This window comes from Bemisia tabaci, chromosome 3 (assembly GCF_918797505.1).
Source record: "Bemisia tabaci chromosome 3, PGI_BMITA_v3".
Lineage (NCBI taxonomy): Eukaryota > Metazoa > Arthropoda > Insecta > Hemiptera > Aleyrodidae > Bemisia > Bemisia tabaci.
The window spans coordinates 41,740,903-41,760,792 of record NC_092795.1 but is presented as its reverse complement, the minus strand read 5'-3'; the positions used below and the strand labels follow the sequence as shown (position 1 = coordinate 41,760,792).

Here is a 19,890-nt window from a genome sequence, read left to right as displayed (position 1 = left end):
GTCTTTTTTTAGTTTTGGCTGTGTTGATCACGTGACCCCTTGCAGCACCATTACAAATGGATCGCATTTAGCAAAAAGGAACCAGCGCAATTACAGTGTTATTAAAATGTTGTCTCTTCATGTATGTATGTATAAGCCGCTTTTACGGCGCGCTAAGGCGCTCTGCGATGCCTACTCTCCACAGGAATCTGTCATGGTAGAGATCCTCCGGAAGCTGTTGTCGCTTCATAACTACCTAAAACATATCCCAAAATAGTAAATAGTTTTTGCATCCCGTCAAAAAATTGTTGATTTTAAAGGGAAATAATTGTGTTAATTTTAAAACTGTACATATATTAGTATTTTTAAAAGGAAAAATGAATTTGCACGATTTTGAAAACACTTTAATCACGCTGGTTCTTTTTTGCTAAATGCGATCCAAATAAAACGAACGGAACCAACACAACATGGAAATATAGAGCAACGGGGAGGACGCGCGTTGATGACGGCGCAGAGATACAACTATTCGCACTCGATGAATGTCCATGTTGCGTCTGCAAAATTGAAGGCGCGAAACGTGAACTCGCTAATGCTTTGCCCTATGCTGCCTACAAGGTGTTACTCAGATTCGGGAAAGAAGTTCAAAACGAGGCTCGAATGCGTCTCCTCCTATCTTCGGCTGTATTGACACTCAATTTTTGTCTTATTTTCAATTCGATTTCTGAATCTTTTTTTAGGATGTATTGTAGACCTTATCCGAAGACCTTTCCGTATGGGGGACTGTACTGTCACAGGTTTAGCAATCCTGCGGACCCCAGCTGGTAGCCCCTGCCTCAAAGGGGGTGGGTAGACAGGGCTCTTAGCTGTAGTGAAAGCAACCTGTCTAGGAGAGGTAACTCCGAAATCAAACCCTGGTCCTCCAGGTTGGGGGTTGGGGCATCGGGCTGACTCCCCGATCCTCGGAAAAAATGTACAATGTCAAAAAACCCAATAACATATGCCTCGGTAACCATGGAAACAAACGGACTCTTCGACTTAGATTACGGAAAACGACCCTCGCTTTTGGTACTTGGAATGTGCAAGGCATTTCCAAGAAACTGACGGAAGTGGTATCGGAGATAAAGAACAACGGGATCGACGTGGCGGTAATAACGGAAACGAAGAAAAAAGGCCACGGATCAGAGAGCCTTGGGGACTATGATTTATTTTACAGTGGAGTGCCAAAACATCAGCGTGCACAGCAGGGTGTCGCAATTCTGATCCGCAAAAAATTTCGAAAAAATATTAAGAACTGGGAAGCCATCAACGCTCGCATGATTAAGATGAACCTAACTATGCACGGTCACAGAGTCACTGTTTTGGGGTATACGGGGTCAATGATGATGCTACCATCGCACTTAAGGATCAGTTTTTTGAAGAACTGGACGAGGAGGTAGTGAAGGTAGGACCTGGGAGAGAAGTCCTTGTGTTGGGAGATCTAAATGGAAGAACGGGATCCCGGGTTAACAGTAAAATCGTTGGCCCGTTCGGTGAAGTTACAGTGAACGACAACGGAAGCCGCATTATCGACGTTTGCGAGCAGAGGGAATTAAAAGTATTGAACGGGTTCTACCAACACAAGGATATTCACAAATATACTTGGGTCCAACCTACCCGCGGCTTAAGATCCATCATTGACTACGTGCTCGTTAAACAGGTAACAAACCTGAAGATCCAGCAGGTGAGGGTATGTAGAGGACTCTCCTGCGGTAGTGACCACTATTTCCTCAGAGCGGATGTAGCCTTTCCCGCTCGTGTGTCGCAGAACGATCAAGGCGACAATCAACAACCGGAGCGACAACGCGTACATCAAGTTCAGTACAACATCGATAGCCTAAAGCACCCGAGTGTCAAGGCTCTGTACGCAAAACGCCTGGATGAAAAGTTAGGAGATGCGTGCGATGGCAGTACGGAAGAGCGGTATGAATTCATTAAGAATTGCGTTCACTCGGCGGCAGCGGAGGCCCTGGGGGTTTCTGATCAAAAAAATGATAACAGAAAACCGTACTGGTGGGATGCGGAGGTAGAGGAGGAAATAAATGTGAAAAGGAATAGGTATCATCAGTTTCTCTCTTCCCAAAAGTTGGATGATAAAATCATGTACAGACAGGCTCAAGCAAGAGTCCGTCGGGTAATCACTCGGAAGAAAATGAGGCTTGGGAAGAAAGCTGCATGAAGATAAATACCTACCTTGGAGGCCGGAAAAGTACGGAAGGCTGGAAAGTGATCAAAGGGTTGCGACGAAATAAAATGCGCGACATCATATCTCCGATACCAATTGACAAGATGGAGGACTATTTTAAAGATTTATTAACGGAGAGGCGACCCGAGTTTCAAGGCGGAGTTATAAGCACTAAAGAAGATTCCAACGTGGAGATCCAGCTCCAAGATGTAGTGAAGGCTGTGAGGGAGTTGAAAACTCGCAGAGCTCCTGGACCTGGGGGTATACCGGCGGAGTTGATAAAATGTGGCACCGGTAAACTATTTGAACATCTGAGGAAACTCATGCAAGACTGTTTGCATGGTTCCGAAATACCAAAGGATTGGAAGGAATCTTGGATTACTCCCAGTCATAAGAAAGGTAGTAAGCAAGATTGCGACAACTACAGAGGTATATCGGTCACAGGAACCTTGAGCAAGGTCTACGGTAAAATTCTCAAGGCAAAGGTCGAAGAGGTTTGGAGCGGCCAGGAAGCCGAAGAACAGGCTGGTTTTAGAGCCGGTAGGTCTACCGTCGACCATTTGTTCACCATTACCCAGGTCATCGAGAAGAAAAGGGCGGTCAGCCAGGAGCTGCACTTGGTGTTTGTGGATCTTCAGAAAGCTTATGACAGCGTGCCGTTAGTGAAGCTTTGGGAAGCCTTGGAAAAAAGGGGTTTTAGCAAAGGACTTGTGGGGGCAATTAAATCATTTTATAACGGGACGATAGCAAAAATTAAATGTCGTGGAGAGTTGTCCGGAGGTTTTTTCGTCACAAAAGGGCTAAAACAGGCTGTTGTTTGTCACCAACACTATTTAAGGTATACCTAGAGCACGTTTTAGAGGAATGGAAAAAGAAGGTTGCAGGAATGGGCGTTCCACTCCTTGATGGGCAGACCCTTTATACTCTATGCTTTGCCGATGACCAGATCGTTGTAGCTCAAGATGAGGAAGATGCAGATTACATGACGCGGAAGTTGGTCGAAGAATATCGGAAATGGGGCATGGACGTTAGTGTGTCCAAGACAGAGAAGCTGGTCGTGGGAGCAGCGCATCAACGGCAAAGCATAGAGCTTGAGGATGGACGGCGCATCGAAGAGTGTGACGAGTATAAGTATCTCGGTGTTTGGCTCGATCAGGATGGAAGGATGGATAGAGCAATTAAGGACAGGATCATCCAGGGCAGGAGAGCCATCGCGATGCTGAACGGGGTGCTCTGGGATCAGAGCATCTCAAAGGCAAACAAGCACCGGATATATGACGCCATCGTTAAAAGTATCGTGCTCTATGGTAGTGAAGTGTGGCCTTTGACGAAAAGAACGCAAGAAATGTTGAGGGCAACTGAAATGGATTTTTGGCGGCGATCTGCCGGCATTTCGAGACGGGACCGTGTCCGTAATGAGAGAATTCGCCAGGTGATGAAGGTTGAGAAAGATATCGTGCACGACGTCATGTCCAGGCAGTTATGCTGGTATGGACATGTGCAAAGAATGTCGGAGGAGAGGTTGCCCAAACAAGTTTTGGATTGGGTACCACCTGGGAAGAGGCGACGGGGACGTCCCGTAAAGGGTTGGCGGCAGGGCGTTGACGAAGAGATGTTGCGGTGTCAGTTGCCCGATAACCTCTGGGAAGACAGGCATATGTGGCGTTTGGGTGTCGTAGAACGCCAGAGTGCGTTATAAAGCGACTTTATATATATATATATTGTAGACCTTACTCTAATGGTCATTTTACACCGACTTGCATAACTCCTCTAGGAGAAAAAGTCGGGTTCATTCGACCCGGCCTGGGATTTATAGGGGTGTAGATTGTCAAACAAAATTCCTGGATCCTCGTTTTTTTTCTTTTTGTTCAGATTCATGTGTAAATCTTCTTTTACGATGGGTTTGTAGACCTGGATCTAAAGCTCGAATATACCGGCCCCATACAATCCGTAGGCCACGTACCTACTTTAACATGGCTCAGGTCAATTTGACCCGGCTTGAGAATTTAAGGGTTACTCGAGGGGCTTTATTGGAGGATAAGGCGTATGAGTTTCTGAAAAAATTGAAATATTCATTATTTCAAGTAAAACTAGTCATAGTGTATACTCTTTGAAAAATTTGCTCCCGAATTCTAATTTTTAAGCATCAGAAAGTCCGTTTGAACTTCTCTCCGCCATAAGGATCCATGTAATTTCGAAACTTGAAACATGTTTTTATCAAAATAGCAAAAACTGCACTTATGCGCCTAGTCCTCCAAGCCACTCGATTGCAGGGCCGGATTAAGGGGGTGGCCATACATGGGCCGCGGCCCATGGCGGCAAATTTTGCATTTTTTTAAAATGTAGGTATAAAAAAAATCGTATTCAGAAAAAAAATTACAAACGAGAAAATCATCTTTCGGTGACACAAGAGACAGCACCTTTAATTAGTCGATTTAAGAGAGGGACCAAACACGCAATTTGGCATGGAACGGCGCGGCGCAGAGAGCAATGATGATGAGGACTTATGATGAAAAGGAGAAGCCCTCAGCGCGGCGCACGGTGAATCGAGTCAATGAGAAAGGTCAGACAAAATTTGGAAACTTTAAACACTTAAAACTCCGTTTCTACAAAAATCTGATATTCTGCAAGTGATTCTATTGGTTTTCTTGTGAAATTTTCTCCCAGTATCACCCCTTGGACTTTAAAATGTGACGAAATAAACATCAACATTTGCAGTTTTTGTCAAGAATTTCATGTCCGACCTCTCTAATTGACTCGATCCACTATGCGGCGGTCGGCATGTAACACGTATTAGCACCTACAAGACTGCATGAATACTTCACGCATTGCGTCTAACACAGTGCGTTCAGCGGTGGTCGGCGTGAAACGCATAGCGCCTACAAGACTGTAGGAATACTTCACGCATTGCGCCGAACACAGTGCGGTCAGCCCGGCGTGACGGCGGAAGTTAAAATTATCAAACCACATTTATGTTTGTCCTTGCATAATTTTTACGTTCATTTCTTACAAATGAAATGCCTTGTTCACTTAGAGATAGGTTTACGGAACTTAACTTTCGCGCAAAGTTCCGTGAACTTTTGCTAGTAGTATTGACAGGGCTTTCGCAAAAAATGTGCCCAACACGAGTAAACGAGTCTTATGCACCCCTCCCCTCCCCTCCGGCACGTTCACTTGATGTTTTTATTGATGTTTCAAGACGAATGAGAGGGGAGCGGCAAAATACAGGCGGCCCATGGGCGGCAAGTAGGTAAATCCGGCCCTGCCCTGCTCAATTGGAGCTTTGCGAAGCGAGGTTTTCATCGGCTCAATAATAGCTCACAGAGCGATGTGTCTAAGTGTTCTTCGTATACATAAGTAACTATTCGCTTTCCCTGGGTGGCCTGTGCGGGAATATAGAAGGCGAATCTTATGTGGACGATATCTGCCAGTAGTTTTACGCATCACTGGCGAGTGGTTCTAACATACTAAGCAGTGGCGTGCGGTCCGGATAAGCAAGGCAAGCACTGCTTGCCCAAAGATTTCAAGAGAAAGAAGAAAATTACACCTATTACATGTTTTACATTTTAGCAAATATAATTTATAAGGTGTTCAGTAAGTAAATTGCATTAAAAACAGAAAGAGAAAGAGACAGAAATACGTATAGAGCCACGAAAGTAGGAAAGCGGCAGAGAGGATGGAGGTGGCGCAGCGCGCTGCGCGGCCTGAACACGGGCCAACTCATGCGCTGGAGAGTCGCTTGCGATCAGCTGAGCGGAGCGCCACTGCTCAGCGGCGGAATCAAGGCAGGCGGGGAGTGCGGTACGTTCCGAGTCCGAGCCCTTCGCTGCGCGATCGCAGCTCGCTTCTCTTGGCCATCTCCTGGCCCGTCACCGCAGCGCGCTGCTTCTGCCTCCGATGCGCTATCTTGTTCCCTCTTTCCGTCGCGGTCGTAATTGCTCCTCCGGAGCAAATGCCCTTAAATTCTATAAAATGTCGCTCACTTGGATCAATTGGTGATGAATTAGAAAAATTTCACAATCATGTTTTAAACGCAGAAAGCTGTTTTTTTGGGGGAATTTTAAGTAACTCAAAAAATTCTAAATGTCATAGAATAAAGACTATGATACCTCAAATAAGTGGCATGGCAAAATTAGGATTTAAGAGCATGGAGCCGTCCTCCACTGCTCAATAACATTCGAAACAAGTTGAGTAAACGAAATCATAAGTAAGAGAGAAAGAAATGAAACCACAGTTTTTCAAGACGTTCCATCAGATTTCATCCGCAAAACAGAGCAAATAGAGTAAAATTTTAAGAATTTTCTAGGGAGGCTCCCTGAGGAGGGGAAAGAGGCTACGTTAAACCACCCCCCCCCCCCCCCCTGGATGGCGAACGCTAGAGCTTGCCCTATCACCAAACCCACCGCACGCCACTGATACTAAGTTCATGAAGCTCGTCAAGTATGATTTTCGAATGGTCACTTTTTCACGCTCTTCTGTTGTTTTGCTGTCTGTACGGCGAACGCGGCGAAGTTGAAAACAAACTTCTGAGAAATGAAACCTTTACTAGTGAGGCTTAAAACGTCGCGTCGTTCATCGGATGAGTCAAATCTCGATGTGATCGTGTACGTTTTTACTAAAATATATGTATCTTTAGTCATAAAAAGTCATGTTATCTGCCCTGTACGCTCCAACAGACATTTTGAACTCAAAATTGCAAAAGAAATCACCAAAATTTCATATCAGATTGACATAAACGTAGGTGCAGAAATCAGTACAGTAGTGGGTGGAAGATTAAGGCCTTTCCTCACATCTTTTCGTTAACCCTACTTGAGATGGAATCATTGCTGTTATCAAATGTGGATGTACATATTTTTAGACTGTCATATACTTTTTTTAGTTCAAAATCGAGTCACTTTTTCACTTTATTCAGGTCGTAAAGAATAGACTGTCATATACTTTTTTTTAGTTCAAAATCGAGTCACTTTCACACTTTATTCAGGACGTAAAGAAACTCATCTTTCCCTCTCAGGCAAATGTCATGGACACGCAACATCATAAGCATGTTTCAAGGTAGCTGGAAAAATCATAAAATTTCCTTTTTTCATCAAAATAGAGGGCAAAATGTCCCCATAGATAGTAAGTAGTAGTAGTGGTAGTTTTCTACTGTAATATTGAAGTCTGGGAGACAGGCCCGCCACATCCCATCTCGGGCCCTGGTACCAGTTTTAAGGTCCGGGCCCCAAGCAAGGAGGGGGGGGGGGTCCGAGGGGCATCCCCCGAGAAATTTTAGAATTTATACGAGTAATTGGACGCATTTTGAAGCTTCCATAAATAATTTTTCCATCAATTTCTGCGGAATAATTATGTTTTTTTTCTACTTTCAGCACAAAATACTTGCGAATTGTTGCATTCCAAACATCTGGAACATTTTTATTTTTATTTTTTTTTGGGGGGGGCATATGATACTATTTTCAGTTCTAAGAGGGCCAGGACCCCTGGACTCCCCCTTTTTTTCCTATGGCAAGGGAGTTGAGCCATGTGCCATTGAAGTCGAGGATGCCCAGACTGGAGACTCTTAGCATCTGACGACGGAAGAAAATGAAACGCAGTTACTAAAAATATCCCTCTGTACTGAAAATCTTGAAAATAGATAGAAATTTTCCAGACAGTATACTTCTTTGAAAATTTAAGAGGAATTCTACAGTGCCCCAGCGTGTTTCTGAAAATCTATTCACTTTTTGCGAAATTTTTAGGGTAAATTTTTCACTTTTTCTTACGAAACAAGGGTTGCATGTGAATTTGTAGTGGTTTTTCACGGGTAACACGGGCCCCGGTGCCAGGGACCCAGTGTTTCCCCCCCTTTGTGGCGGGCCTTCTGAGAGACCCCTACATTGAAAGCATATAACTCTACCATTTTTCTTGAAACCGTGATTGATGGAAGACTGTCCAAAACATTGGATGGATGACGGTTGTACGAATTTTTTGCTTTACTTATAAAAAGGTTAGGAATCTCAATATAAGGGGGATAAAAAACAATTAAAAATATTGAAATTAAAAATTTTATAAAAGCAAAACAAATACTATACCAAAGAAATAGACAATGAAAAGTACAACTTTTTCCCACTGAACGAAAATTACAGAGTGATAGCACAATAAAATAGGTGAATCGATTATGATACCATACCAAGCTAACATGGTTACTAGGAAGCATGCGTCAAAAGATGAAAATAAATTTTTACAAAATTGGTCTTCTTGCTTGATGGAATCAGTCCATCAAAATTTGTATTTGCTGAGAGGCGGCTTGCCTCAGATGCTTCTTTGTTTTTTCTTCTTTAGTCTAAAGGTGAGGTACAAATTGATGAAACAATTTCACCATAGGAAGGCATGATTAAAATTCACTCACTTGGATTACATTTGATGTAGATGAGGCACTTCAGTTTCTAAAGAAAATTGAGTTATGAATACATTACAAAATATTCAGGGCTTACTCAAATTGAAACAGCCTCAGTTTTATACGTTAAAATGGTCATTATAATCAAAATTTCTCGGATAGTGTATTTGCACACATGCTTCTGAATAAAAATACGGTGTGAAAAACAAATCTTGTACTGTTGTTGTTGCCTTTCTTTAGTACTAATCTATTTTTAATCTTTTCAATTTTGAAACAAACATAAAATTTCGACAATTCTAAACAACATATTACACATTGATTGGTTCCCAGAACAATTAGTTGATAAAATGCAAAATACGCTGATCTAACAGTAACGTGCTTTGAAATATTGTATCTCACTCCCCCTTTACCTAAGTTCTCTTCATTCTTTGAACGGGACAATAACAGGTAAGCAAGCAGCAGCTTGGTCTTCCATAAGAAACTCCTTACAAATCCAGTACACATGAGTTCGAGGGGCAGTCAGGTAAAAAATAAGTGAGTATAAAGATTTCAGCACATACCATTGATCTTCTTTTTTAGCTATTCAAGGATTTATTTTATATTACTTAAGAAATGAGATGAATTTAAAAATTTTAGAAAAATAATTACTCCTCATCCTGTTAACATAATAAAAGACATTTACTGATCCACTTAAAACTACAGCGTGAGACGGAAACATCACATTGCAAAATGAAATGCACACTGTGCACACAATAACCGATACGATTTATGTTGAAATATTTTTTCTTCTGAATAGCACTACTGGAGAACGTCATTACTCTATTTCAGACTATGAAATTTTTTTATTTTTTCCCCTTTTTCTGTCCACCAAAATACACTTTTAAAAGATAATCTGATCATACATGTACTTATTTTCCAATATGAGTTTCCCAAGGGATACCTTCATTTATTCTTGGATCATAAAAAAATGACTGCTAGTTTACTTTGAATGAAACAATCTTTTATAAAGACAAATCCGTAATACTGACATGGAAATTACATCGTTCTTGCTACAAATAAGGGGTAAAACAGCACCATCCTTCCTTTGAGTGCTTAGTTTTCATTTTCATTATTATGAGAGCAGTTTTAAAGTGCATTATTTGCACTTTCAGCTTTGAGAGTACTGATCCTTCTTACACTGGACGGATGAGAGTGCTAATGTGTGTTCAGAAAAAGTTCTGAGCACAGATATAAAAATATTTAAATTTATTTGAGAAAGAAAGAAAAATAACAGGTAATGGAAAATTTGTAAGGCTTAATGAGATAAGGCAGATAAATTCATGACAAATAAATCAGATTTCCCCTGCAAAAAATAACCTAGCTTATTTAAGTCCCCCTCCCCTTGCATCACAAAAATGTTAAAGAAAACAATAATTGAACAATAAAAGAGCCTCTTAGGTTTTTTGTGAGATACGGCTTTGTATTATTTATTTGACAAGAATCATCTGAAAAATAAACCAATTTGAGTGACATATGTTCTGACTTTTATCCTTTCAAATGCAGCACAATAGCCAATAAATAATGTAACTCTGGACTTTCAGTTTACCAAAAAATACTGCCCTCCCTTTAGATGCATGAGATTATTCATAAAAAATCCCAAAGTGCTTAAGTATATTCAATACTGTCAAACAATAAAATCACTTAGAGGTGTGGCTGATAGGAGAACATAGAAATATTTAATGAATTTGCATGACATTGTTACTGCAAGTTCATGTATGGACAAACAGGAATTAGCTATGAATTTTAAGCACATGTCATTGAAGAATTGTTCTAAAATTGACTTCATGTCCGTATTTCTTTTTACAGCCAGGGACAGGAGACTGACAGGCTGTTTTGTTTTATCATTGTCTTTGAAGGAAATAATATAGCAGTTCTTAAAAAAACATCGTTAATTACAAAAAGTTATGAGAATCCAACTTTACCATACATATATTAAATTACCTATGAGTATCACACACAAAAAGATCTATCAAAATCAGCAGATTTATTTAAAAAAAAAAAAAAAAAAAAAAAAAAAAAAAAGGTATGCACTAGAAGAGGGGCAAATGATTCTTTAAGCTTCATTCGAAAAAAAAGTTTTGATTGAATCATGATGAAACTGAGTTTATCTAAAAAAGGAAAACAGTAACCATACCATTCTTATTTAAAAGAGGAGATTTCTTAATTAAGGCGCTGTGTTGTGAAAAAGCTCTAAAAATATTTAATTAATTATAAACTAAAAATTGATGTAAAATTATTCAAAGAGATTTGAATTTTGTTGATGAGTGCTAGACATAAATCAGTCTAAAATTAAGGCAGTTTCTGAAACTTGGAAATCCAAATTCCAGGCATTACTATTAAGTAAAATATGGAACGTATAGTTAATAACTATTATAAAATATAGCATTGGAATATTTACACATAAACAACTACGTAATATTGGTACACGAGCAAAGAAAGAAGTGAGATTACGAGAACCAAGGAGTCTACAATGCATAATTAAGCCAATCTAATGAAAAGTAACAAAAACTCAGTCGATGTAAAATCAGCACAGTACATTCTTGTATAAAGTGTACTAAGGACATTGAAGATGATAGGAAAAATGAATAAGAGAACATTCTGCTTAGGTGCCACATACTTTTTGCACAGAGAAAGTAAAGTTATTCCCTTCCTTGAATAAAATAAGTTGAGGTGAAAATACTAACCACTTCATGATCTAGAATAAATATTTAGCAAGTTCACATTTTTTGTTACAAAACAGGATGTTCCCAAAATTAAAAGGCAACAGTAGAAGAGAAAACTTTATACCAGAATGAGAGACATTTCACTAGAAACAATTAAACATCCGTGTTCATTTTTGCAGGCTGGTTTACAATATTTGAAATTTTATACTTCCTCTTTCAAAGAGTTTGAATGTTGAAAAAATTACATCTCATAATACATACCACTCCGCATACACAATAAAACTACCTTCAATGGAAAGAAAAGCATTTAGTGGTTTTGCATTTGACAGTTATAGCATTGTAGACACTAGGACAGGAAATGGTCAAGAGATAAAATCACGGTAAACAAACAAATTTGTAAAAAAATATAAAAATGCTTAAAAATGGATTAAGAAAAAAACCAACACTGAGAGAAATAGATCTTGGAAAATATTTGAAACAAATTCAAATCAGTGTAAGGATTACCTAAATATGTATCTAAGAATAACAAGAGATGAAAAGGACTATTTCAGCATCTTCTAGAACTTTTAATGAATTGACCGATACATAAAAAAAGTTTCAACACAAAATTAGGCAAAGTGTTAGTGCAAGTTATGACCAGTAGACTTGAAAGCTTGATTTTCTTATTTACTTAGAGGCTTAACATAATTTTTTGAAAAACACTGTCTGAGACCAGAGGTTAAACACAGGCACAGTTGTTCTAAAAGGTTTAGGTAGACTTACAGCTTCATTCTCCGATGCACTCCCTAGATTGCTAAACGCAGTACCTGGATGGTAACCTTCAAAATTGAAAATAGAAGATACAGATCTAATGTTTTAATTTGGTAACTGATACTTCTTTTACTGGTCCAAGTTTACATTTTGTCCCCTTCAACTGAGTGAATTTACAGGAAGTTTCTTGTTTTTTGTTTGAATCAACAAATACAAAAACAATCGGCCAATCCATTGAAAACTGCTCCAGAAGTGCACTAGAATAATTCACTTAGCAAACTCCTTATGCATAGCCGTTATGTTCTTGAGGGTACATCTGCATGATGAGTCCGGGTTTTTCCTGCCTGAAACGGTAACCCCGTCGGGCATCTTTGTAGATGTACCATGCTGCAGCAGCGTGCAATAGAAATGCAACGATACAGAGGTAGTAGGAACCAGAGAGGTGGTTGAATTTAGGAAATTGAATCCAATCCTGGCGCCAGCAGTTCAGCGGGAAGAGAGCAACAGCAAGGAATAACAAGAATGCTGAAAAAGAGAGGAAAGTATTTTTGATTACAATTGGACAAATTAATTCAATACACCTTACCTTAAGCTTCTTGATTGTGAGAAAATTCACAGTATACAGAAAAAAAGTTGCACTATGTGGTAGGTACTTCTCATTCTCGGTTAATTTTTCTCTTTTTCCTTCAAAGGTGAATGTTTATACTGCTGAGATATTTTGGTGATTAAGTAATGATCAAAATATAACAAAAGCATTTTGCTTAGCTAGTAAATAGTTTCATAAAATAAGATAAAAAATAGGTTTAATCCTATACGAATTAAATATTGTGATCGAGAAGGATCGAAAACTTAAAAGCTAGGATTTCCCATCTCCTTGAAGTTGAAATATTAATTAATTGTTGATTGATCGTGCCGATAATTTTACAACATTTTGTAAAAAAAGTAAGAGAGAGAGAAAAAAAATTCAAATCCGGTTCATTGTGCAACTTTCGCATTATCCGTTCCTTTTTCAAAAATTTTACAAGCTCCCCCCCCCCCCCAATTTGGACTCATCACTTACATTCAGAATATACTGCAGATAGCGTTGATCAGATTACGCATTCCAATGCTTATTGGCAAATCTCTTCATGAATTGTGACAAAACCTTTCAAATTTTGCAGCCTTTCTTCAAGGAATCACCCTAAAAATGGATGTTTTTTGATCCTTCACTGTATAGTTGAGCATGATATGTAATTAAAATTTACCCTTTTCTTATCCTACCTTTTTACTGAGGGATCTTTCAAGAGAGCACGTTATCTACCAGGTTTCCCCCTTGACTTCTTTGCGTGAAATGTATGCCTGATTAAAGTGGAATATTACACATCAAGATTAAGTAGACCAAACAATTTTTTAGAAAAATACATGGAGTACATATATTAAAACTTACTTGCTACAGCTGTTGCGATGAAGCATCCTCCAGACAAAAGGTACTCATAGGTTAGAACAAAGTCTCTCGGATAACGAATGACAATACCAGCAATAACAAACTGAGCTCCAAAAGATAAAATTATGGCAAAGAGGACACACATCTGAATGAATAATAGCCATCCTGAAATTATAGAAAGATGTTATGAATAATTATGGACACAAAGTTAAATGTAGATTCCAACATTTTCAATAGAGTCCTTTGGAAAAATATTCTCAAGAAAGGATATTCCTCATAAACTACTTCACAACATTCATCCATTCACAGTTGGTTTATTAGAACTGAAGTTCCTAGTTGTTCCTAGTTACATGTACAGCAGGATTAAGTAGTAATTGCAAAGTAAAAATTATTGGTAGAATAATCAATGGAGTTTATCTAGAGAGAGAAAGAGAAAATAAACGGATGTTCACAACACTCCACTGAAGTTGATACTTTAAGGGCAACCAAAATATTTTGGAAGAGAAACTTACTTTGAAAAAATGTAAAAATGGGACCACTTGAAGTGAGTATTATTGAGGTATGTTTGACCACCATGGCTGTGCTTCATGGTAAATTATGCTACTCTTCTGATATGTTAATGAATGACAAGTCTGATGGTTTATAAAAGACTCAAAAAAATACTAACATAAACACACAAAGAAAATGTTAAAGAAGAAAAAGGCAAATGAAATCTTCCAAACTCCAAAATTGACGACAATTTTGGGAACACATACTACTAATTTGAGGTCCATAAAGGTATCTATCTAGGATTTTTTATTCAGGTTTTGCATTCATTTTCATCTTTCATACTTTCTCCAAACAAAACAAAACATCACTACTAGATAGCCATGACTGCATTTTGTTTTGACCAGTGTATGTATCTGCTGATAATTTCTGTGTGTGATTGATTTGGGCATGGATTCAGTTACACCTAAAAATTTCAGGTGGAATATTTGAATGAACAACGACAAAGTCTCTTTCTATGAGCAGAAAACTCTGGATAGGGTCCTTGGTTGCTCGCTAGATACGGACTAATATCAAGGGCAAAAATATTTTAGTGATTCCTTGATCTATGTTTAACGTATCCTTATGGAGAGTCTGTTTGTCTACAAGGCAGAGCTGGTCCAAAAAATGAGCATACAATTTACACCTAAGTTTTGTCAACAATTTTGATTCAGTGTACAAAAATATAGCCACTTAATAGTTTCCTAGCTTAGGTTGGCATACATTTATAACAGAAGTTTCCTACACTCCAGCAACAGGCTCTTGAATACTGGTTTTCAGTGGAACTAGTCTAAAAGATGGTACAGTACAGTATGCATTCCATACCAGAAAAAATTAACTGATGATTTTCAGGGATTCTACTTTTTGGCTTACAAGATGTATGCGGATGAACAATTGCAGATTATCAAATCTTTTAAAAATTGGTGATCAGAAAAATTTGCTGTCTGAAAACTTCAAAATTAAAGTGGCAGTACTCATACTAGTATGGCCTGCTTTGAAAACCTACCTGGTAATAACCATTCACGAATGAAATAGACATCGTTGCTGTAAATTGCATAGCAACCATCAAACAGGATGTCGAACTGCAAATTTGGGTGGCGATAGTGCTCAAAACAGTATTCCCATATGCCCATTGTCTTGAACGGGCTTGAGGACTCATCATAGGAGGAGATCCAGTATGGGCTGCAAAAATCAAAAAAGAAAAAAATGATGTAAAATAGAATTGAAAAATTGCCAGAGCGAGAAAGAGAGAGAGGAGGGTGGGTGCACATACAGAATGGAGTCGTAATGATGAAAGACAAGCAGCTGTAATTTTGTACTAAAATCTATTCCTCAGCTGGTAGGTGCCTCTTTCAATATCCGTAGTAGGTATTAGCAAAGCAATGCAAGAGAAACAGACTATTGATCAACTTACATTGAATACTTGATTGAAATAAGAGTCATGATTAAAAAACTTAATGTTACAGTAGTTATTTAATTTTTCTGAATAATTAAGTTCTTTTTTGAACAGGAGTGCTAAATGTTAAAAATACAGAGTTAAAATTTTGGGGAGCCGATGACTCCAATCCTTTCAGAACATGGAGCAATATCCACCCATGACAATTTGCACAATTTTCCTCAGATTATTGTCAAAATTGAGGATTAGTAAATTCACCTCCAGCGGTTGATAAGCAGATGTTTATTCCGGTGCCTTATGATAAATTTCCTGGCAAATTATTGATGGCTTGTTTGTATTACTCATAGAGGGGACAGCGTGCAGAGCTTCAGTATTACTATTGAGAGAAAAAAAAACTTTAACTTCAATGTGGAAGTTTTAAGCATTAAAGCTGAAGGATTATATAGTCACCAACCTGCAAAAGGCTATCAGAAGGATCAGTCCTGCGATGTAATTCAGCATCCCACCAATCTCTAGGGATTCTGAAAAATAAAGGAATCTTGTTAGGAGAATGATACGGATTTTCGAAGTAATATGTAAGGCGCTTAAGTTCATGCTAAACTTAAAGCATTGACCTTCAATTAACAATTGATTCCTCACATGAGCTCATTCTGGTTTTCATGGAAAACACAGCACATAGCAGAGTCCACGCAGACTGAGATTACGCGGTTAGTTCGAGTTAGTTTTAGACGTAGTTAAATCTGCCATCATGTTTCTTGCTGCAGTTCCCATACAAAATAGACTTCAGACGATCTTATTTCACAATGCAAAATCGCATAAACTTTCATACCATGGACTCTACCCAGGTGCAATAGGATGCTTTAGCAACTAAATTTTCCTCCCAAACCTTGTTTTTGAAGGGGAAAAGAGACACAAAAAGAAACATAGCTCAAAACATCGTACCAGTGTTTGTAGATGCTAGAATTTCCGAGGGAAAAATTCACTGCAGACCAAACGGAACTCTGCAGGGCTTGGTATGGAAGCTCCATGAAATTATGTTAAAAATCTTACATGGGAATTGGCATCCATGTTCTCCCTCAAACTTTCCCGGGCCGCTTGACATCCTGTGAGGGGAAACTGCTATGTTTCGCAATTTTACCTCGCTTCTGGCGTTACTTAACATTTAAATGATAGTGTTTACAGTCTGGCTAAGGCTCATCGTCAAAAAATATCGCAAAATGAATATAAATGATAACTGGAAAGAATCACAAATTGATGGTGATTGGTAAATTAATATCTAATTGATGGAAGTACTTACGGGATGCTTTGGGGTAGTCATTTTTGGTGTCAGTCGTCATGATGAACTGGAGGGTGGTGGATTAAGTAATAAAAAAGCTCTATCCAGTTGGACTGATTTGTCTGTACTAATAGGAAACCAAAACGATTGACGATTGGGAGACTTTAATAAAATTAAATTTCAGTTCTCGAACACTGGACAGAACAATGATAATAATATGGCGATCAAAACAAAACAATCAGCGGCACGCCTACCTGCGATTCATCAACATTCATCAAATTGGAATTTTCCAACCTATTTTTCCAATTATTCCTCTATTCGAACAAAAGGAATCTTAACCGCAAATTCTGAACCAGACGCTTTGATTGGTCCAGAGCGGTTCATTCCAATTGTTCCGAGTTGAACCAAAACAAGCGGGAATTTCAAATAATTCCGGATATCCTGTCTACCAAATCGTTTCCGTTTCCGGTAAACAGTGCTGTCAGTTTTACGAGCATTTGATAAATAAAACTGACAACACTGTTTACCGGAAACGGAAACGATTTTTAGACAGGATATCCGGAATTATTTGAAATTCCCGCTTATTTTGGTTCAACTCGGAATAAATGGAATGAACCGCTCTAGACCAATCAAAGCGTCTGGTTCAGAATTTGCGGTTAAGATTCCTTCTGTTCGAAAAGAGGAATAATTGGGAAAATGTAGCAATTTGCACCAATCACAGATTAGTGATAGTAATTTGTTTTGGTTTTGGTTATAGGTTAGGATTTCTGCGTGATTAGTGAAGTGATATCCGATAATTATAAAAAATTTGCTATTCGCATAAAAAAGTTTTTCCACGAGCTGTCGTAATTTTACCTCGTATTTCGAAGGAAAAAAGGCTCGAGTTACTGAATAAAGAGCAAGTTTTTTTTTCCATCTGGTGTCCACAGAAATGTTAGTAGTTTTTCAAATGCAAAGGAGACTCGATTAAAACAGTTTTCGTCTCAACGCATGAGCCTCTGTCTTCCAGCAGTTACAGCCTACATAATTTCAGTACCCTGGAAATATGGCTCAAATTCCAGGGGTTAATCCTGATGATATCAAAACCGTGAGTATACAGTTGTCATTCAAGTTAATTTTTCTTCAGTTGAAAACTGATGCACTTTTTTGCGTGCAGCCCATTGTTAGGAAGCGCTAGGTAGGCATCCGGCACCGTTTTTGCAGAGGTAACAGTTTCTTCAAGGTGCCCAGTCATGGGCTTTAGCTGTGGTTGAATGAGTGTGCTGTAAATATTATTGCGTTCCATAAATATCTTGCAAAATCTTTACTTTTAACCTCCAAAGCACAACATCTATTTATTTATGTTAATCTAAATTATTGAATCTATTCAAGCATAAACAGGATTTCACTCTTGAAAAAATCATCATTTTTGCTGAACCAATTGAATTTAAAAAGTACTTTTCTCATACCTAGTTAAATTCTGTTACAATCTATTTGAAGTTCGCAATTTTTTCATTGTAAATTTATATCAAACGCAGACATTCTGATGAAGCATTGAATTGCTTCAGTTTGACAGACAGGGGTTATTGCCAATTTTTGGGATGGACAATGAAAACTTATTGTGATTTGTAACCCAGTGGACAGGATATATTACACGTCAGTTAAAGTTAATTTGCAATTATTTGTTAATTGAACCATCATTGAGTTCAATCTGAACTAGGTAGTTGACTCACTAACTCAAGGTGACAAAAAACCTCTATCCTCATTTTACCCCAGCAAATGTATGTGACAATCATGGTAAATCATCCTCCTTTTTACTCTAAAGGCGGCCAACTTTTTTGACTTGAATTGCCAGCTGCTAATTTAGAGCAGCAAGTACTTCCTGTTCTGAAAAACATGTAGGATGTGTATCTGAAAGCTTCAGGTTCACTCACAGGAAAATTTGTACAGTTTCATTAGTGAATTGGCGCTAAATTAGTCCTTCTATACTGATATTTGAATCATTCATCATAGTAATAAAATGCTTCTATTTGTCCCCAGTTTCGAGAATTCTTGGTTTCCTACAACAAGCTATCTGAGCTGTGCTTTATGGACTGTGCTAAAGATTTCACAACAAGAGATGTGAAAAGTGATGAAGTAAGTTACTTCAGGTCCTTTCATCATTAGAGTCCGCCCCAAATAAGTTTACGCTCTTCAGAGTGCCGCAGAAGATTATCAATGCCAGTCTAGCAGTGAAAGTTAATGCAAGAATCAAGATGGCGGATATTCTGTTGTAGACTAAACTTATTTGGTGTGGACTCATCTAATCTCATATCAAGCCTAAACTAGAAGTCTGGCCTCTTACCTATTTTCTCTGATGGTAATAATTTACTGTCTGGTTTAATTTATGATGGAATCACAGGACTCTGCATGTCCTCTATCTTCAAGTGCCTAACTCTTAGCACCTTGCACTGAAGGACTTTCTTACCAAGGCTGTCAAGTGATGTGACATGCAATTCAGTAGATAAACAACGTTTTTGGTTAACAAGATCTACCCTTGAGATCACTAATCACTGCTTAACGCATGAATAGCTGAGCACCCAATGCAAAAATAAGATGCTTAACTGCTCAGCAGAAAATGCTGAATCCACTGAAGTAAAGTTTTCACAGTTTTTATTTTTTAATTTTTGGATGATGTCTATGTTCTGAAAAAACCAACATTGACATAAGTAAATAATTCTTTGTATTTTCAAGGGGTCAGCAAACAATCATGGTCATACTCCTTTTTCTGGTGCTGCACCGTTTGAAATTTTACTTTCAGGTCCATGCCAGCAGATGTATTCTAATGAAAGGAAAATAAATATGTTTAACTTTAGTATGTGGTCCCTTTTCCTAGGAATAATTTACATTCCATTTTTGTTTCAGGAAAAGTGCGCCCTTAACTGTATGGAGAAGTATTTAAAACTTAATCAGAGGGTATCTCAACGTTTCCAGGAATTCCAAATGGTTGCCAATGAAAATATGATGGCATCTAATCAAAAACTTGGGTTGAACTTGAAATAAGGATTTTTGTAAATATCTAGTTGCATAATTTGTGTCCCCATATTTTTTTAGGAAAATCAGAAACAAATGTCATTCATTTAAAAAATTTTTTATCCGGAAATGTTGTAGTTTTTACGTTTAATGTTAAAAATAAATTTTTGTTAACAGTCTATGTACGTATTTCTTATTTTCTATTGATAATGAACTTTGAACTACATTTATAAGCTCTACAGCTCATCTGAGAA

The 19,890-nt window shown here is 38.3% G+C and overlaps 2 protein-coding genes across 2 annotated transcripts; one reads left to right on the top strand and one right to left on the bottom strand.

Moving 5' to 3' along the window:
- Positions 1 to 8,225: 8,225 nt before the first annotated feature.
- On the bottom strand, positions 8,226 to 16,903 carry pck (Claudin superfamily protein pickel). The gene is made up of 5 exons (XM_019054938.2): positions 16,667 to 16,903; positions 15,824 to 15,890; positions 14,980 to 15,155; positions 13,452 to 13,613; positions 8,226 to 12,550 (listed from the first exon to the last, which is right to left on the bottom strand). The coding sequence occupies exons 1-5, from the start codon at positions 16,704 to 16,706 to the stop codon at positions 12,309 to 12,311; spliced, it is 687 nt and encodes a 228-aa protein (XP_018910483.1). The 5' UTR covers positions 16,707 to 16,903; the 3' UTR covers positions 8,226 to 12,308.
- Positions 16,904 to 17,384: 481 nt separating this feature from the next.
- Tim9a (translocase of inner membrane 9) lies at positions 17,385 to 19,815 on the top strand. The gene is made up of 3 exons (XM_019054937.2): positions 17,385 to 17,732; positions 18,665 to 18,760; positions 19,529 to 19,815. Exons 1-3 carry the CDS (start codon positions 17,691 to 17,693, stop codon positions 19,664 to 19,666), a joined length of 276 nt encoding a protein of 91 aa, XP_018910482.1. The 5' UTR covers positions 17,385 to 17,690; the 3' UTR covers positions 19,667 to 19,815.
- The last annotated feature ends 75 nt before the right edge of the window (positions 19,816 to 19,890 follow it).